The sequence below is a fragment of the Labeo rohita genome, chromosome 19 (genome assembly GCF_022985175.1).
Source record: "Labeo rohita strain BAU-BD-2019 chromosome 19, IGBB_LRoh.1.0, whole genome shotgun sequence".
NCBI lineage: Eukaryota > Metazoa > Chordata > Actinopteri > Cypriniformes > Cyprinidae > Labeo > Labeo rohita.
In genome coordinates this window covers 7,800,859-7,820,972 of record NC_066887.1, presented here as the reverse complement: position 1 = coordinate 7,820,972, position 20,114 = coordinate 7,800,859, and the positions used below count along the sequence as shown (strand labels likewise).

The 20,114-nt window shown below is 38.1% G+C and overlaps 1 protein-coding gene and 1 long non-coding RNA gene across 3 annotated transcripts; one reads left to right on the top strand and one right to left on the bottom strand.

Moving 5' to 3' along the window:
* Nucleotides 1-1,144: 1,144 nt before the first annotated feature.
* Nucleotides 1,145-17,262, bottom strand: LOC127181860 (interferon-induced very large GTPase 1-like). Of its 2 annotated transcripts, none has more exons than XM_051136836.1 (5): nucleotides 17,190-17,261; nucleotides 10,851-10,994; nucleotides 10,123-10,725; nucleotides 9,804-9,856; nucleotides 1,145-6,700 (listed from the first exon to the last, which is right to left on the bottom strand). In XM_051136836.1, the coding sequence occupies exons 2-5, from the start codon at nucleotides 10,852-10,854 to the stop codon at nucleotides 1,919-1,921; spliced, it is 5,442 nt and encodes a 1,813-aa protein (XP_050992793.1). In that variant the 5' UTR covers nucleotides 10,855-10,994; nucleotides 17,190-17,261; the 3' UTR covers nucleotides 1,145-1,918. The 2 variants fall into 2 exon arrangements, with proteins under 2 accessions (XP_050992793.1, XP_050992792.1); XM_051136835.1 differs by having other exon boundaries at nucleotides 1,146-6,700; nucleotides 10,851-10,940; nucleotides 17,190-17,262.
* Nucleotides 17,263-18,078: 816 nt separating this feature from the next.
* Nucleotides 18,079-19,731, top strand: LOC127181881 (uncharacterized). Its single transcript, XR_007829824.1, has 3 exons — nucleotides 18,079-18,257; nucleotides 18,701-19,436; nucleotides 19,535-19,731. It is a non-coding gene; the product is annotated as an uncharacterized LOC127181881 (long non-coding RNA).
* The last annotated feature ends 383 nt before the right edge of the window (nucleotides 19,732-20,114 follow it).

Below are 20,114 nucleotides of genomic sequence, written 5' to 3'. Positions count from 1 at the left end.
AAGAAAATGTAGGATGTGGATTTATTTGCAAACTGTTAGTAGACTGCTGATTTTATAATTAATCATGCTACGGCATTTGATTCGTCCAACTAACAGTGACAGCCTTTTGAATAATCTGCATTATGAAAAAGAAAAAAAAAAAGAAAGATTATTCACGATTACGTATTGTTGCCAAAGTATCTCTTTACAGTGCTTAGTAATATGAAACTGTTTGGCCGATTGCTATCTAATTTGTTTGTCTAATGCTTCAGTGATAGATCTGATGTATGAAAGTATACAAGTTGCACCGTAATTAAAATGAGGCAGACTTTTATTGACAGTAAAACAAAGGCAGAACATCATATAACTCCAAGCCGGCATCGTAACTTCATATTGACGCACGGCTAAACAAAGGCAGAATGCCGTAACTCAATTTGTGTGTTCCAAACAAAGTGAAAGAGCGGTAACTGGTGTTATACGATGTTCTGCCTTGGTTTCTCAAGGGGTTTTCGAAGTTATGGTTAACACAATCCAACTAAATTGACTCAAGATACTTGTACACATTATAAAGGATGTCTTGAATGTCCCAAAAATATCAATAACTAATTTTTGACCAAAATCGAAGTTACGGTCTTTTGTCTTTGCACAACGTTTTCCTCAAAAAACACAACTTCTTTACGACTGAAGAAAGAAAGACATGAACATTTTGGATGACGAGGTGGTGAATATCTGTAAATTGTTGTTCTGGAAGTTGACTTCTCCTTTAAGTCAATGAAAAGAGATTCAACCATTTGAATGAATGAATGAATGAATGAATGAATGAGACTGAATGGTGACCTCTGCTGCAAAAATTGCAAAAAGATGAAATTGCATTTTCTGACTATGGCCAGCAGATGGTTGCAGGACTCCATGGATTGTATTAAGCAGTGTAAAAAAAAGTTTTTATCCAAAGAGAGAATTAGTTTAATGAAATGTAGTGACTGAAGTAATGTCACCATTCCATCTTTTATACTGACCATAATGACTGAGGTCACTAATATCACAAATAGAAGCTACAGAAATCCAGTAGATTGGTGACAGTGAAGCCCAGCTTTGCATATAGAGAAAACAAGGCACTATTCCTTAAAGCTGCATTGCTGATTTTATTAAACACAGAAAACACAGAAAACACAGTCAAAACACATTTATTTGTGTGAAAAAAAGACCATTTATTTACTGAGAACGTTATTATTTTTCAGCTGACAACAAAATTTGGATTATACAGTGAAACATCAAAACAAGTGCCATTTAGTTAAAAGAAATAGAGCCCAAGCACACTTTTAAATAAAAACAATTCTTTTTTTTTAAGTTTCAAAATATGAACCAAAACATATTGTTCAAAATTACTTCATAAGTCGTTAATGTTCCAAATCTGTTCTTAATGTGAGATTAGAATATCAGTGTTCACAAGTCTAAACAGAGCAAAAGACCCCAAAACACTCAAGATATCAGATTGTCTTGAGTATCATATATTGCTGCATTGCGATCCTGTACTTCAGATACATCATTTTTTACACTTTCTGCAGTGTTTCTTCATTTTTTTAGGGCAAGTTCTTAGTTTTTTCAAAGAGAGTGTTTTCATGATGTTTCTTCTGAGTATCAGTCTTTTTCTTCAGGTCTCACTGCTGAAGAATTTGATTCGGTCATAATGGTTTGTTCATGTTCACGCTTATGTACAGTTGTTTAAACTTCGAAGACATTTGGAAAAAAGTACCATCCTGTCCCCAATTACACTCAACCAGATTTGTTTAGAGTAACTGTATTTTTCCGAAGGGCTTAATTATCATAGAAGAGAGAAGAGAAAAGCTTCGTACAATGCTATACCTTATGATTTCTAAAATGTTTTTGGACTTTTCCAAAAATATAACAAAGGGTGTCTCTAACAAATATATACGCAAGGTCAGCGTAAGCGTAAACTACAAATTACATCATTTTTTGTGATAAATTTCCACATTTTTGGGATCCTTCCACGCTCCTTAAAAGATTTCTCATAGTACATTTCCAGATCTTTTTGGAATTTGCACACAAACCACTTCCAGTACGGCCGATTCGATAAGGTAGGTAATACTGCACCTAGCCAAGACCCCTCATGACCAACTTCTCTTGCTATTCTATATTCTTTATATGGCATCCACTTACCAGATGATTTAAAACATTTATTACTTGCCACTGCAGCCCTGCAAAAATCTGTACAAAGATTGTTTGTTCCATCATAATAGTGCCCATTGAGTCCAGTTATTCTGTGTAAAAAAACACAGTGATCTCCATCATGGTTTTCTGTTTTGGTGCAGGGGGCTTTACAGAACGGACACTGAACCCAACAGTACTGACATAACTGATCAATCAGAATCTCATCTAGCCGGTCCGTGGGGTCCAGTTTTTTGTAAAATGTATCTGTGTTGAACTCTTTGCTTGTGTCAGACATTATAGCAGGCAGTTTTGTTGTTAACACTTCTTTGAGCAGGTTGAAATCATCAACATCATCATGTTTGACTCCATGGAGGTCTTTTTCAGAGAATATTAGTACATCTGAAAGCTGATGTGTGAAAGTCTTCAACCACAAATCAACATCTCCACTGTTTGCTTGAACATGTTTAAAAGATTCATGTACAGCTTCCATGATCTTCTTCTGCAGGAGCACAATATTTTCCTTCATCTTGGGAAAAACACTGACATTAAGGTTAAGAGTCATGTACTGACTCACTTCATCTCTGATAAAATTCTCAAAGTGCTCTCTGGGATAATTAATGTAGTCCAGGTAAGCAGAAAAATTCTCCTTCTCTGCCAGAAACTTCAGGATGTGTTTTTCCAGATTTATTCTGCCTCCATTCAGCGATTGACAGTTTAGACTAATACCATCTATCAAATCTCTTGCAGACTTCCTGTAGACACTCTGCTCAATGCGCTCTTTAAGTTTCTGACATAAGATCTCACCAAAAATGACAGATGAAGCGGCTCCTTGGAGATGTTTCTGGAAAATACTGTAATACTCTTCTTTCTTCTTCTCCAAATAGAGAACGGGATCATTGGCTTCTCTGAACAGTCTGTGCTGCTGAGTAAATGTCTTATTTGCTCTTTTAAAGATACAATAAACCAAATCCATGAAGAATTCATTCTTAAACACATAGTTGACTGGTCCATCCTGATGTTGTTTTACGCTTTTTTTGATGTCATCTATGAGTTTTTGAATGCAGCTGTTGTTGAAGCCCATTTTTGCAATGTTAAATGACATGATCTTTCTTTCTATTTGCTGGGCAACATCTGTGACAAAGATTCTTATTTGGATTTCATCTTCTTTAGAAAGAGCCCGACCAATCTTCTGTTTTGCTGCTTTGTATGCATTTTTAATATGACCTGTAAATCCACTGGATTTCTTTAATTGTACATAATCTAAATAACTCTGTACAGACAAAATATCCCTACATTCACTGCTCTCCGTCCAGGAGTCTACAGGAGCACTTTTATAGATGTCACTGAGGAGTAGTTTCACCTCTTTCAGTATGTCAATGTCTTTGATTGGAGAATCTGTGACTATCTGTTTCACAAACTCATTCCAAAACAAATCAAACTCATTCTTCAGCATTACTTCATCTTTTGCTTGGTCTTTGAGTTTTAAGGCAAGTTCTTTGCTCTTTTCAAAGAGAGTATTTTCATGCTTTGTCCTCTGAGCATCAATTATTTTCTTCACATCTCGCTGCTGAAGAATCCCATTTAGTTTCCTATGTGTTTCTCTTATAATGGTTTCTTGAAGCTCTTGGATTTTTATTTCAAAGGAGTTTTTCCACTGAATCAGTATTTCAGCATCTGTGTCTTTCTCAAAGAAATCTGACATTAATTTTTTCACTCCAACACTTTTCTCTTTTAGTTGTATATTAAGATATTTTTCCTCAACCTCATTAATTGCTTCATTTTCTATTTTGTTTTGTAGTTTGTGCTCAATTTCCAACATGGCACTCCGAAGTGTCCAGGACCATTTGTTGTATTCTGTCTCCAGTTTCCTGTATGCTGTAATCTCCAGAGAATTTTGAAAGCTGAACACAAATTGTTCATTCAGTAAAGCTTCCCAGAGATCTTGAATACGATCTTTTAAATCTATCAGCTTCATTTTCTCTGTTTTAGATGCACGAGACATAATAGTTTCCTTCAGTTCTTGAATATTCTCACAGTAGTTTGGGTTTGTTGGTGCCATGGGTGGGTTGCCCTCCCAGAGCTGAGCAAAGTACTTCACATCATTCCTTACGTCAAACTCAATGACATCACTGAAACGTTCTGCGTCATAGACTTCCTCTTTAGCAGCAAGTTTTGTCATCTCATCCAGTGTCTCCTGCAGTCGTCTCCTTCCCTCCATGTTTTTCTCTACAGCTGTGACGTCTGAAACGTTCTGATGCACAAATACACAGCTGGGATTCAGTCTGACCTTCTTCATCCTCAGGAATGCTTGAACAACTATCTGAAGAATGTCCTGCATCTCAGATAGGTTTTCCCCAAAAATGTTGATCAATGTCAGATTTGCGAGACCAACAACAAATGTGGCCATTTCATTGTCATGATGTCTTGTTGATCTTCCAGCCAGTTCAGAACTACGAAGACCTTCAGTATCAACAACTAGAATATAGTCCAAGTTCAGTTGTTTTTTCATCTCGTCTGACACACTGACCAGCTGCATGAAAGCTCCTCTTGTGCATCTGCCAGAACTGACGGCAAACTGGAGTCCAAACATGGCATTCAGCATTGTGGATTTACCAGAGCTCTGAATCCCTAAAACTGACAGTACAAAGACTCTCTTGTCTCCCAGTTTCTGGATGAGTTCATCTAGAACGGCAGTGATCCACATCACAGGAACATGAGCAGCATCTCCATCCATCAGCTCCAGCGGGAATCCAGAGATCATCATCTCTGCTGCAAGACTTGGCAGAGAAGAGATCTCAAACTGCAGGCCTGTCTTGGTCTTCTCCACAGATGAACATGATTCATAGATCTGACCAACCTCCCTCATGATGTGCTCCAAGCCAAAGGCTGCAGCTTGAAGCTCCTCAGACATTCCCTCAAGCTTTGTTTCTTCAGCCTTGAGTTTTCTAGATTTATCATTGTTCTCTTTCAACTTTAAAACTGTTGACCACTGTTCATTAAACTTGTGATGAAGAGCTGTAAGGTCAGCTGAGATATTTTCATCCAGGAGGATTCCAAGCCATTTTAGGAAAAACATTTTCTCTGCAGCACCTGAGTTCATTTTTTTAATAAAGAGCATCATAAATTCATTGACGTCATATTCTTGCTGCTGTTCACGAATTTTCATCAAGTCTCTGTTTTTTTTAGTCAACTCGGTGTCTAATTCATTAATTTGAAGTCGATGTAGTTCTTTGTTTTTCTGACACCACTGATGCCACAGTTTCCCCTGATAGGGCAGAACCGATTCTTTGATTACAGTCAGTTTTTTATTTTTCAGAAAACTCATCATCTGCTGTGCTGCTTCTTTTCCATTCCTGCAGTCATCATCATTTTTCTCATCTACTTTGATGTCTGAATGTTTGGACACATCTTCAAGAATGAAAGTGAAAGATGATTTTGAAGATGACAATGAGAGACAATCATTTATAGCTTTTCTGAGTTCTTCAGATATATCTGACTGACTTCTGTTTTTTAAACCAATTCTATATTTTCCTTTCTTTGCCTCACTGAGAGCTGTATCCCTCTCAGCAAAAAGACAAATTAGTGGTTTTGAGTCCTTATAGAGTTTTTCAACTTGTATCATGCCTTCGTCATTTCTCTTAAGTTGTGGAAGAAGAACAACATTGACTGAGGCCATTTCAGTGAGAACCTGCAGCTGTTTCTCATTGTCTTCTGCATCACCATGGAGGTTACAGAATGCAATACAGTCATTAAATTTATCCGTGTTTTTCCCAGAGGGGCAGAACCAGGCGATCTCCACCACTCCATCCATCAGGACTCTGGTTTTGCTGCTGCCTGGGCAGTTCCTGTGGAAAAACGTGTTGTGTTTCTCATTGATCAGACTGTTCATCAGCTGAGACTTGGATGAGGATACAGAGCCAAATCTGAAGAAAGACACCATTGGAGTTTGTGCCCTGCAGACTGACTGGATTTGACTAATGAATTCATTGTTGGTATTTTTTGTCTTCCAGCTCTTTCTGATTTGTCTAAATGTCCAGAGAGGAAACATAATCTGTTGTGTGACTGGATCAGGAATAAGTAGAGGCAGAGCGTACTGACACTGAGACAGTTTAGTTACCATCAGCTGCTTCAGGAAACCATCAGCATAATGTAACGCAGCCATCTGGACATCCATTGGATGCACAGGGTCAGTTTTACTTGTTTTGTTTTCTGAAACTGATTCGAAAAAAAAATCATCACAGTTAGCTTCTTGTGAATCATTGTTATCTTGTTGAGTGTGACCTTCCTCATTGTTCTTAACATTAATACATCTTGCTTTATAGTCCATCATCAGCAGTTTGTATATGAACGTCTGAATCAGCTCCTTTTCAGCACAAGACTCATTGGACTGTAATGAATGTGCACTTAACTGAAGAACATCTGCAGCTCTCAATTTACAGTGATGCTTGTCAAGGTGAAGTCTGTGGAAGAGTGCTTTTGATCCTGTAAGGTCTTCTTTTTCTACATGCTCATATGGTCCTTCACTTTCTATTGTAAGTGCTTCAGCAGTTTTCTATAAAATAAAATGCACAATGATATTTAATGTTATGTATATGCAAGATATGTTACAGAATATTTGTTGTAACCTTTTTTGCCTTAAATCTGCCAATTGGGCCATTTCATTTTTTTCTTGTTAAAAATGTTATACTTTAACTCCAATTAAACTCTGATTCCCTTTCTGTCATTCACTCCGATGTTGTGTCGAGTGTACAACACCAAGGGTCGCTCTTGGGAGCCCAAACACCTTTTGAGAAAAAGCCAATGAAATTGGGTGTGCAGAATTTGCATAGCTGGCCACACCCTGGACATCCGGATTTAAATAGGCCAGTGTGGCATCTGCTCACTTCGTGATGTTTGATAACAAAGTTTGCGGGGAGCACGATCAGATTATCAACTAATACGGCACAGGTGCAACTTGTCTAGCTAATCATCCAAACTAGAACAAGTCATATATATCCACACAGCCGACTTACCTCCGTCATTCGACTGTTTTTCGGCATTCGGTTTTGCTCCTTTGGCCATTATATCACAGACTCAACCGTTTACGCACAACGGCGAGACCCGTAACGTTACACGAGATCCCCTGTCACAACTGCTGTTGAGCACCACGCTTCATTGCCACATGCTCACCTCAACGCCGAGGCTTAACATCGCCTCCACCGGAAAGACTTCCAATTTCTTCCCCGGCATCCTCTTATCATTCGAATATGCCTCTATATATATCCTCTATATATAAAGTGGACAATATATGCTGTTTAATTTCGACTAACCATTCTTGCAGAGGACAAACAAAGCAGATCTGTACTAAATATTTTTTCACCCTGCAGATTAGCCAACCTCACTCCTAAATCCACTCCAGCCACCAAGACGGTCAATAGATCGAGCAAAGCCCCGAACTCTCCTCGTTTGACACCACCATAGTCCTATACAAGACCCGCTTCCCGCTTCGGCTCAACTTTTCACCGTGGCTCTTCCGTCCGCAGCGCCACATACAGTCAGGCCTCCAGCTCTCGTAGCAGTCGCTAGCATGACGCAGACCATGTTGCAAATGACTTTTTGTGTGTGTGTGTGTTTGTAGGTGAAATCGCTAAACAAAATTACTCAAATGTTCTGTATTCATTTTCACTAGCATTTAGCTGGGCTTTAAATTACATGTTGTACAGAGACAGATAAGATGGAAAAAGATTGATTTTTGAGAAAAGTAAGTTCAACAGTGCACCTAAATTAACAATCATAGGTGCATACCCTGGTGAAAAAAACAGCATATGCTGGTAGGTATGATTTGATGCTGGGATGCTGGTTAGGTATGTTTTGGTTCTGGTCCTTAGCTGTTTTTTTCTGGTCCTTTGCAGGTTTATGCTGGTCATGATGCTGGTCATGTTGCTGGTCAAGGACCAGCATAAACCAGCTAAAGACCAGCTTAAACCAGCACCAAAACATACCTACCAGCATATGCTGTTTTCACCAGGGCATCACAACTAACTAATGAGTATCATAAAGCAACTATTAATGTTTTTGCTTAAATAGTGCAATTAGCAACCTAATTTGTATGTGATAAGCTTACTTCTAAGCACCTCTCTTACCAGCTGATCTGCTGCTCAGCTGGCCAGCTGTTTCAACACTTTGTTCATTTTGTGAATAAAAAGGCTGCTAGGGTGGTCTGAGAAGTTGTTAAATCCAGCAAAATATTTGCCCAGAGGCCGATTTAAGAGTGATACTGCCTTCGCCGATAATTGCGACCCATGCTCCCCATCCTCACAGTTTTCGACTTCAAAATAACGTTGTTTTCTTCCAGATCCTCGATCGTCAAGACACAGCAGGCCATTAGCAAGCCTGGGCTGCGCCCCAGACTCAGCTGCTCCTCACACTGCATGCTGACACGTCTTTCCAACCTCCTATCCTTCCCACCCCTTCCCTTCTACCTCTGGTAGCAGACGCTAGTGTGAAGCTGCCTTCGCTAGCCACTCAAGATCTGCCACCTTACTCTTACCCTCCTGCTACTCCTTTTCCCTATCAATGGCCAGGAGCTAATCCACACGTGAGGCTGCCTCCGCAAATGGTTATGGCCCTTCCTTATCTTCCTTCTTACCCTTCTCTTCAATCTAAAATATCAGGCTCCCTTTTATACTTACAACTCACGAACGCTCTGAATCCCTTCTTGACCCTCTTTGCGTCAATAACTCTAACCAACATGTGACATGTTTCTGGTTCAAAGACATCTAAAACTGATTCTTGCTCAAACAGGCTTACCCATGGAAAAACTTTCCAGCCACTCATTTCGCATCAGGGCAGCAACTACAGCAGCTCAAAAAGTCTCTCACAGCATGAGCAGATGCCACATTGGCCTATTTATACCCGGATGTCCGAGGCATGGCCAGCTATGCAAATTCTGCACACCCAATTTCATTGGGCTTTTCTCAAATTATGTCAGAGGAGTTTGTGCTCCCAAGAGCGACCCCTAGTGTTGTACATTCGACACAACATCTCTGTTCCCTCCATCAGGGAACGAGGGTTAACATACGTAGCCGAGAAGTTTTTTCATAGTTTTTTTTTAAATATTAATTATGTGTGAACACATACTACAATGGCAGTGTCATCTGATAGTGTATTATCTTTATGGAATGTGATTTTAATAATATTACAAAACAGTAAAAGTCTTTAATACACTAAAAACAAAAGTCTTTAATACCCTAAAATTAATGGTTTTGGCTTGATTACTTGATTACAAAGGATAAAGTCACAGTATTTGCATCTGTTTACATACAATAGATCACTGATCTACAATGGGAAACAGGAGTTGTTTAGCTTGATTTAATTTTTGTCCACTTTAATTTTTGTGTCAGGTATTGAGGACTATCACAGTGTTTCTCAGAAGACGGTCATGACCATATTTGCTAATTTAAAGTTTTTGTTGCCTGATCTGAGACTGACATATGTTCCAAACTGGATTAACTTTCCTTGGCATATGTTAACAATGGCAGTTTTCCAAAAACTGAGGCAGTTTTTCTATTTCTTTTTCTATAATATAGTGTTCATATAATTCCATTAAAACTACTGTAGTAATTTGAGAATGTAACTATCAAGCAGCAAATGTGCACATAAAGCTCAGATCTTACCCTGTGTTTTTCTTCTGTTTCTGTTGTTGTGCTGCGATCCCTTGCAGGCTCACCTTTTAAAACAAACAAAACAGTTAACTTTCAAGAGTGTTTGTACAGCCATTGGAATATATTTCTTATATATATATATATATATATATATATATAACAGTATATTCAATTCATCTTAACAAAAAGCATTGAGTAATTAACCATTTAGCCAATGTCTTTAGTCCAATCTCTCTAAACAGATGTGTCTATAATATAGAGAGTAAATTCTAAAGCAGAATGTTAGATAACAGTGAGCATGATAAATTTTAATAACACAGAATCTACTTACCACTGCCACACTGAGTCTTTTTCAGGTCTTCTCTCTCTCTTGCTGTGTTATACATCTCTCCAGTGTAGTGCTGCTGTTTATTCTCAAACAGACAGTCAATCTTGTACATCAGTTCTACCATCTCATATTCTTTGTTCATGATCTTGCTACAGGTGTGATATCTTCCTCCACATTTCTCCAGCAGTTGCTCCAGTACAGGATTTTTCTTCAGATCGTCTGTTATAGTGTCACACTCTTCTTCTGCTTCATAGGTGAAGAGAATGATCACAAACTGAAGAACTTCTTCACCAAATACTCTCTGAAGCCATTCAAGACCCATCTTATCAGCATCTGTTAACTGACGCAGTCGCACAACAAATATGAAGGCACTGATTTTGTTTTCATGCACAAGTTGACCAATGACATCATTAGCAGGGTCCAGGTTAAGTTCAGTCTCATGTAAGCCAGTTATGTTGATCACCGTGACGTGGCATTCTGATATTTTCCTCTGTAAAGGAATGATCCTGGATATTTGTAAATTTTCAATTTTTAGTTGTTGTTCTCCAAGAAGAATGTTGTCCTGTCCAAACTGGACTGCAACAGAGTTTCCAGCTAACACAATAGCTAGATTGGGAAAAATGTGATTTAGAATAAGCACAAAGTAATTGTTCTTGAAAACACACCAATAAACTTAAATATAAGAACAAGTTTTAAATTATCAGTAAAATAAAAATCACATGTTTTCTTACCCATAATGCTGAGATACGGATTAACAGATTTAGACAAATCAGGTGCTCCACTCAGACTGCAGGCCCATCAGGTTTAGAGTTGGTCCCAGACTTTTCGTTATCAAGAAGAAAAACAAGTGATTAACATCTTTTTGTCCTTTATGTCTGAAAGAGTATGTGTACAGAACATTATTTAATTTCTTTTTAGAGTGTTTTTTTTTTTTTTGTTTTCTGGACAAATGACTTGCTTCTTTTGTTTGTTTTTTATTTTGACTACTAATTAGGCTTGTGCTTAATAGTAAACACAACTCCTGAAACTAAACAGCTGTAAATGTCTTTTCTGCTCTATTATATGCGAGTGCATTTATGTATTTATTTCATGTTGATTTGACAGGGACAATGCACATCAATAATACATGAATGTACAATGTGCCAGAATTAGCCAGAAGGCTGTTTTGCTTCTGCAGTCCCTGGCTGATTGAATAGGTTTGTCTGAGATTAGTAAAATCTGTGCAGAATCGTTCGCTGGTGATCACATCAAAATGAATGCCAGTTAGCAATGAGTCAGAGTGTTGTCTGACTTGTTTTGATGTCATGTTGATGTATAAAAAATAAAAATAAAAATAAAAACCTCACGATTATGAGGTGGCCATGGGTGTGCCGATTGTCTGAAGCCAGTATAGAATCATGCCACTTCACGGTCTGATGTTGTCACTCAGTCAGTGTTTGAATTGTGGGGGGTTGGGTGGTCCCGGACCACCCATAACACCCAAAAAAATATACTTAGGGAGTCCCCAGGTTTTTCAAAAAAAATATAATACCTTAAACATAAAACTAGTGAAAATGAAATGAAAAGATTAGATTGCTGTATTAAATTTAGATGTGCTCACGTTAAATCATATTTTATTTTTATTTTTACGCGTTTTACGCGTTTTACGCGTTTTACAGCGTTTTACAGCGTTGCGTATTATAACCAATCACACACGACTCTGTTGAGTTTAGAATTATATTCAGTGGCCAATCAGATGCGTTCAGAACAGTCATTGCTAAAAATTTTATACAGCAGTCCAATAAACTAGAAGTTAATATTAAGAGACTTTTAGACGCTTATTTTTGCTCTATTTCGCCAACATAAAATCATTCCAAACACAGCCACAGCACTGTTTTGCATCTCTAAACAATATGACGGTGTTTTGTTCCTGAATGAATCAAATGATTCGGTTCAATCGCAATGACTCACTTATTAACTGTGACTTACTGACACTTACTGGCGGTTGTAATTCCATATTTAAAGTACCTTTTCATTTTTTTAAATAATTTTAAATATCAACATTCAACGTTATAGGATTAAAATATTAAAACATTTTTCATGCATTTGTAACTGCAGGTTATTCATGTCCTGCATTAAACAGTGGGTAAATACATCTAAATGCAAATTCAGGTGTAGCATTTGTGTTTCCTCTATATTGAAAAGATGAATTTTGTTGCTAATGATTTTATTTGTGTGATAACAGCCTAAAATGTCTTATTATTCTAAGTGACTTTATTGATTAAATATAAGAATTTGACACAAAAGATAATGCACACTTTCAGAGAAAAGAATGGCTTTATAATGGTTAAAAATGCCCACAAAAGGTAAAAATCACTTTAAACTTGTTTGAAAATATTAATTTCCTTGGCCAGATATTTAATTCTTCTTTGCTTAGTGTTTGTTTGGTACACCTAATCCACTGATCATCGTAAAAAAGCTTTTATCTTAGAATTGGGATCTGTTTAGGGTGACCCCCCAAGAGCTTTGACACAACTCGAACACTGGCGAGAGGGGTCAAAAGTCACAACATTTACAGAATTCAAGAATACTCTTTTTTTACAGAACAAATACGTATTAATACACAACACTCCTCCCCTGAAATCAGAAACTCAGTTATTCTTATTATTTACAAATCCAACTGGACCAGAGGCTTCACCTGCCATTTAGGTCTAACTTTACCTTCCTGAATAACAGTGGCTTCCGAAACCATTGATTCAACCTGTTTCTCTGGTACAACAATGGTTAGAATCATCACCTCTTACACTTTCTGACACAATGCCATGAGCCCTCGTTTTCAGCACACTCATGCCAGTTACATCATTTTGCAACAGTTCCTCATTTGCTTCTGTTTGTTGCAGTTCTGAACCAATGAGCTGGTTAACATGTCTCTTATACAATTTTCCACATATTTTCACCAAATATGTAACAGGACCCAGTACCCTAACCACACTTCCTGGTACCCATTTGACACCTTCTCCTCCCCTGTGGTTTCGAACCAGGACCTGTTGTTTTGGCAGAAACTGTCTTACAGTTTTACTGTGGGATTGTTTCTCTTGCTGAGCTGTTTGTTTCTGCTGCATGCTCACAATAAAGCTCGGTTTCAAGAGTGACATTCTGGTTTTGAATTCCCTCTTTATAAACAACTCTGCTTGTGATGTAATTCAGCCAGTATTTGTGACATTAACACTTCTGGCACGATCACCCGGAAACCCGAGAGAACACACTTAGCTTCCACAGTTATTTCGATACTTCTCAAAAAATATGGCTTTAGTTTTTCGTCAGTAACGTATTTTGGCCAGCCACATAACGTGAAATGTTTCACTTTTTGCAGCACTGCGTCTTGTTTGTTTGTTTTGCTATCTCTTGTGCAGATATTGGCACACTATCCAGAAACGACACTCAGAAATTCAACTTACTCTCCCTACTTTGAAAAGTGAGAGGTAAGCGCGACAATGCGTCCGCATTGCTGTGTTTCTCAGATGGTTTATACACTATTTCATACTGATATTCAGCTAAGATCAGTGACCATCTCTTTAATAGCACTGCAGCCAAGGTCAGAATGCCTGTTTTTGGCCCAAATATTTTGACCAACGGCTTGTGATCAGTGTACAGTGTAAATTTTCGCCCATACAAGTAGTCATTAAATTTGGTTACCCCAAAAATTATACTCAACGCTTCTTTTTCGATCTGCGAATAGTTATATATACGAAATTGACTTTTCTGTACTGGAAAATCTCCAGTGGCAATTGGTGCGAAATTACTGCTCCAATCCCGTAAGGAGATGCGTCGTAAGCTAAAATCATAGGCAATTTTGGATCATAATGAGCTAACACTGGCGCTGACGACAACCACGATTTTGTGTGCTCAAACGCCCTTTGACAAATTTCTGTACACATAAAATCCGCGCTGCGTATTCACAGTGCGGAAAGACTTACTTTCCTCATCCATTTTAAATGGTGTATACGCCTGCGTCAAATCCAGTTTTGTGAAATGTTTTCCCCCAGCTAGAGTAGAAAACAAATCCTGTGTTTTCGGTATGGGGTACTGATCAATATCAAGCCATGGATTGATTGTCACTTTGTAATCACCGCATATATGAATCGAGCCTTCCTGTTTCGGAATACAGACAAGAGGCCCTTTGAAAACAGCCTTGCACTCCTCGCAAATTCTCTCAACCGGATCAGCTATGTGATTCACTCGAGACCAATCCAAATTTAGCACTCAGATCCAATCGTGGCCCATAAGAGCAGGCCCTTTTCCACATGACACTAGCGAAGTTAGTTTTACGTCTTGCTCTCTGCTCTGAACTCTGACATTCATTTTTCCCAACAATTTTAGCATGTGGCAATTTGGCAATTTTAGCATTCTCAAATCAGCTGGATCCTCGGCAGCATCAGCCGGCGAGTCTGCGATTCCAAGAACCGAATCCTCTCGTCTGTCCATGAAATTTACCACTGCTCCGCTCCGCGATGGCGGATAACAAGCAGGCGTTTTCCCTGTAGATCAGTGCTGTTCCCTTCCCTTGACTTTAAATCAGCCCACTTGTTCCTACAAGCCCGTTCCAGATGATCAGCTTTTTCACATCCGCAACACTGGAACTCTTTGAACTTTGAACGATCATTGACAAAAATACTGCTCGTCTCCTTTCTGATTCAATCTTGTTGGCCGCCAGAAACTGCATAAGTCTCTCTTCATAATTTTCAAAAGTTTCCGACGTTTCGTTGTACATTAATCCTGTTTCGGTACTGTAAAGCGCCATGCTGTCTGTGGCCTTCTTCTATTTTCTTTTTAACTAATCACAACGGGGAGCGACCCACTGCAAAAACGATACGTCAATCCCATCCTCATTGCCAAGCTTTGTCATGTATTGTATTGTCATGTAAGTTTGTGACACTGTTTCTTAATGTTTCCTAAAATAGTTGGCTAACGATGCTTTTGGGAAACTCACCCCAGGGGTGCGTTTCTCGTACAACGAGGTAACTCACTGATTAACCTCCATAGTACGATGCATTGTTGTGGAAACTAACTAGTTAGTCATGACTGTTTCCCGAACACGGTCACATCTCCGTCGTTTAAACCACATTAGTTTAACCATTGTTCATGATGTCACAGAGTAATATCTTATGTTATTTAATTGATTAAAGATATCTAAAATGAAGCTATATTGAATATGGCACCTGATGACTAATTTACTATTTTTGTCTGTCATTTCGTTTCATTTGATGTTTGATTCATCGCGGGTTCCCTCTTACGTCATACTCTGGAGTTCCCTTAGGCATTTATGTCCATGCACATTATTCAAAAACGGCGCTTACAGAGGAAGCTTAAAAATACATAGATTAAAATGCATTTATATATAGATATAGATTGTACTGCATGTTAGCTTGCTTATTATGCCCAAGAGCATAATTTATTGAGGCCATATGTCTTAAGGAAGTCATTCATCCCACACTATCAACAAGCATCAATTTTCTTTGTATATTTATTTATATATTTATTTATTACATTTCTTTGTACATTTATTTATTTATTTATTTATCTATTTCAAATTTTGTCAGCTTTGGCATTCCATATAAACCAGGCTCTACATCCGAAGCGATCACACTGAATGCAACTTTCTGACTCTTGCTGCAACGCGCACTTTATAGAGCAGACACTTTGGAGCACCGCAGACCATGCACTTGCACAAATGTGACCACGTTCAATTTTATCTAAATAAAACATATTTTGCAGAAGGCATGAAGTTTGGGTGATTGGCATATATCATGCATGCTAGTGTTGATCAGGCAGGCTTTTGTTTACCTTTATTCATTGTTGTTTATGTGATTTCAAATAAGAATCCCCCAATGGCTTTTTAGTGCAAACCATTAGCCCAAATTATGCAAAGTAATACTTGAGCATTAGTTAAAGCCCAAATTACGCAAAATAACTAATTGAATTAAAATCATTTGCTGACAGCTTGGTCCCCCCAGTTAAAAAATCCCATCTGCGCCCCTACAGATATGGGGGTTGTGCCTGAATTATTTTTTTATTACAGCTAACTTTGTATTTGGTGTGAATTTTATAAAAAGATTGTAAGTAACTAATTACAGCACTTTCATTTTACAGAAAGAGCAAATAACATTTACAATCAGTCTAGCCAGAGTTCAAGCAAAACTCTCAAAATATCCAATTAAAATTACTGAAGCTGTTTACACTGTGAAATTAATATTTTACTTGCATTCGTACGCACATCTGCACTTTATTTCGGATGGGAAACTTCGCCAGAGAATTTCAGTCATCGAGTGAGTGAACAAAACAGGGCATGTGCCCCCTCACTTTCAATTGGCATGACGCCTCTGGTTGTAGGCCTAGTATATTAAGATCTAAATCAGAAATCTAATGTTACACATCAAATTTTTCACAACTGTTTATGTTCACTTAAGACATATTCATCACTGTTTACACAAAATTCCTACTTGCAAAGACATATACATTTTCAAGTAATTCAGTGTTGCATGTTATCTAAGAGAGGTGGCTTTCCGTTTGAGTGCTTGGGCTGTGTCAGTCAGTGGAAGTAACACATTGAGATATGTTTTTGTGGCTTATAGCCTATTTTGCTCAAAAACTAGTTTTGACATCAAGCACATCACGTGTTATTTTCTCATTCATGCATGTTCTTTTCATAAAAACTGTGCCCAAATATCTTGTTTTAAGAGAAGTTTATTATCTGGTAGAAGTAAGATTATCTGGAAACATTTTTTGGCAATTTTTCTCTTTTCTCTTTTCTCTTTCATATTTGGGAGCATTTGAATGACACACCCACTTGTACATTCAAAGCAGACTAGTAAAGAATAATACTAAAGGAACAGTCAACTCATTGTAAAATGCATTTACAATATTTTTTTGCACACCTGGGGACCCCCTTAACCCTGGGCCCCGAGTAACAGTCATTTTAAAACAGTAATTTTCAGTGCTAATATTGCTTTATCTGTAGTGTGTCATTTTAGTTCAGATTTATAATTTGTTTCTTAAAATACACTAAATAATTAAAAAGAAACCAAAATTACCTTGTTAATTAGTTGCCTAATAAATTCACACCTGAGTGTTGTTTTCTTTCTGTGCATCATCATGTCAAGTCGCATCAAGTGTTCCGAATAGCGATTTCTGCTGGCTTTTATATAGCCTAATCAGTTCCTGTATTCTTAGAAATCACATGACCTCTTTGAGAAAGAGTTTGTGGTAAATGTGTGTGTGTGTGTGTGTCTGTAACTGTATACAAGTATTTTCGCATACAGAAACATTTACAGATTCACTTTCTGTAAGTGTTATAATTATTTTTATCCTTAATGAACACTGAAACTAGATTATAGAATCCAAAACAGATTATAATTTGCATGCACACAGTTGCTTTTGTAAGTGCTTTCCACAGATGCTCAGTCATTTACTACTCTCTGCAAAATCCACATGGGCTTACCTGGGCCTAAACCCAGGGCTCGGGCTGAGGGGGGCACATGGTGATGCTGGAAAATATTGTAAAAGCACTTTATAATAAAAGTTGACCGTTCCCTTAAAATGATGCTTTATCCGTTTGCTTTGAATGCACATGCATTCAAACTAGTGTTTGAGCGCAATAGGCTAAGCCACAAAAAACATCTCACTGTGTTACTTCCGCTGACTGACACAGCTCAAGCATGCAAACGGAAAGCCACCTCACTTAGACAGCATGCAACACTGAATTACTTAAAAATGTATATGTCTTTGCAAGTAGGCTATTCGTGTAAACATTAATGAATATGTCTTAAGTGAATGTAAACAGATGTCTGTTCATTTGATTAAATGTGCATTGGTGAAAGGAATGAAAAATATTTACTGCAGTTGTTACAAAGAGCTCTGTATTCAGTCACTCCTAGGTAATAGAAATATATTATTACGGTTTTCTTACTGAGTGTTGGACTATTCAGTGACTATGGACTGTTACTGCTCCCTTGAGGAAATACGGAGTGTGCTACAATGTGATGAAAGTGCGTCATAAGAGTTGTCAGTTGTTGTTACAAATCCATGGAGTGCAGAGCGCACAAGAGTTTTCCTCATTTCCTTAAGAGTGGTGTTATTTAATCGTGTGCGTGGATCTAAAAGTAAGTTTCTATGTCTATTGATCATATTTAGCATGTTGTTTATGGGCTATCATCATAATTGTGCTTCGTTGAGTTATTTAACGAATATAGCCCGTATAGCCGAGCAACCTGCTACGTAATTTCATGATTATTATTGTTTATAAGTTTTTTTTTTGTTGTTTATATGAAGCGGAAGTATATTTGTTATTTATTATGTGTATTGAAAGAGTATTTAGACGATTTGACGGCATTGTTGAATACGCTAAGAAATGCTTAGTCATTCTGGTATGCACGAGCTAATCTGTGCGACGCCATTAGTGCAAACGGGTATTGAAAGTGAAGAATATTACTTCGGATATGTTCTAATGTCTTTCTAACTATTAATATTGTTATTATTTGCTATTGTTTATTGTACTGTTATGCTATTATAATATTAAGTACTGATATATACTATTGTTTTCTAGTTGTTTGTAGAACCACACAAACACCCACATGTTTGCATATGCAAATGCAAATAAATCTTCAGTGAAGCAAGAAGCATCTTGGTTGCGTTTTGACCAGACGTACCACAGTGATTAATTCAACCCAAACCACAGGACCAAGGACAACCAGCTGATGTGCGTCCTAAGCATTGAATACAGCCTCCAGCCTGGTTAAAGGATTATGAGGTTTCTCTCCGCCCGCTATCACCAAAAGTCTCCAGCTGCACATACAGTTCTTCATCCAAGAGATTTACAGAAGCCTCACACTGAAAGGATAGCCGAGATGACCCCTCTCACTTATCAGCCACTGAGCGAATATGCCACCAGCACAGACCAGAGATTCATAAACCGCTCAGTATTCATCTAACCAAGATATCAGAGCACACCTGTATCTCACCCAGTCACAAAGGAGGATGTATTAGAGCTGAAGATCTTTGCCAGGTTCAGGCTTAATTTATATAATTTTACACAGGCTCGGGCCAGGCACAGGCTTGCGCTCCGGCTTGCACGGTAAATTAGCGGTCATGTGATGCGTTTCGATTACGTTTTGGCAAAATTTACAAAACTTGCAAAATCAGCCAGATCAGTACTATGCATCCTGGCCAGTAGCAGCAGCAGTGAAAGGGTGTTCAGCGCATCAGGGAGCACCGGACCGCGCTAAAGCCATATACCGTGGATTCAATGAATTTCCAACACAAAAACATGTAGCCTAATCTTGGTGAGTAAAGGTTTTTCAAATTATAACTAAATATTAATTGAGTCTTTAATTCAGAGTATATAGGCTAATGTTGGCATTATTCTTTTATTAAATTTCAGCTGCTATTCACCGTCGCGTTGATGCCGGATTGTGGAGAGAAGTAATGAAGCAAATCCCACCGAGTCTTTATCTTAATTTCATTATTGCCAAATACCCATCTTAATTTAGAATTTATTTGTTAAGAAAGACTCATTTTTATTGGCTCGTTGGCCTAGTGTATGCCTAGGCCTATTTAGAGTGCTGAGATGTAACGATGTTACAGAGGATTTATTTTATTTCTGTGTTCCAACTTCTAAGTGGCTTATAGCCTAAGTTAGTCATGAATAAATTATGTTAAAACATATAAATGACTCATTCTTGACAAAAGGCAAAAGAGCTGTGTGCTTGCGCACATTTGAATAATGTCGGGCTGTAAACGGGTTCGGGCTTTTAAAAAGCTGTCAATCAAAATGTACTTGTCGGGCTCGGGCCGAATTCTGTCGGGCTCGGGCACTGTCAGGCCTAACTTTCAAGGCCCGATTACAGCTCTGGGATGTATCAGAAATTCTGAGAACAGTTCAGGAGCTCAAACGAGAAAATCAACAGCTTCAGTCTACCGTGCTAGATATGCAGCAGAAAATTAGTGCTAACACAGCATCC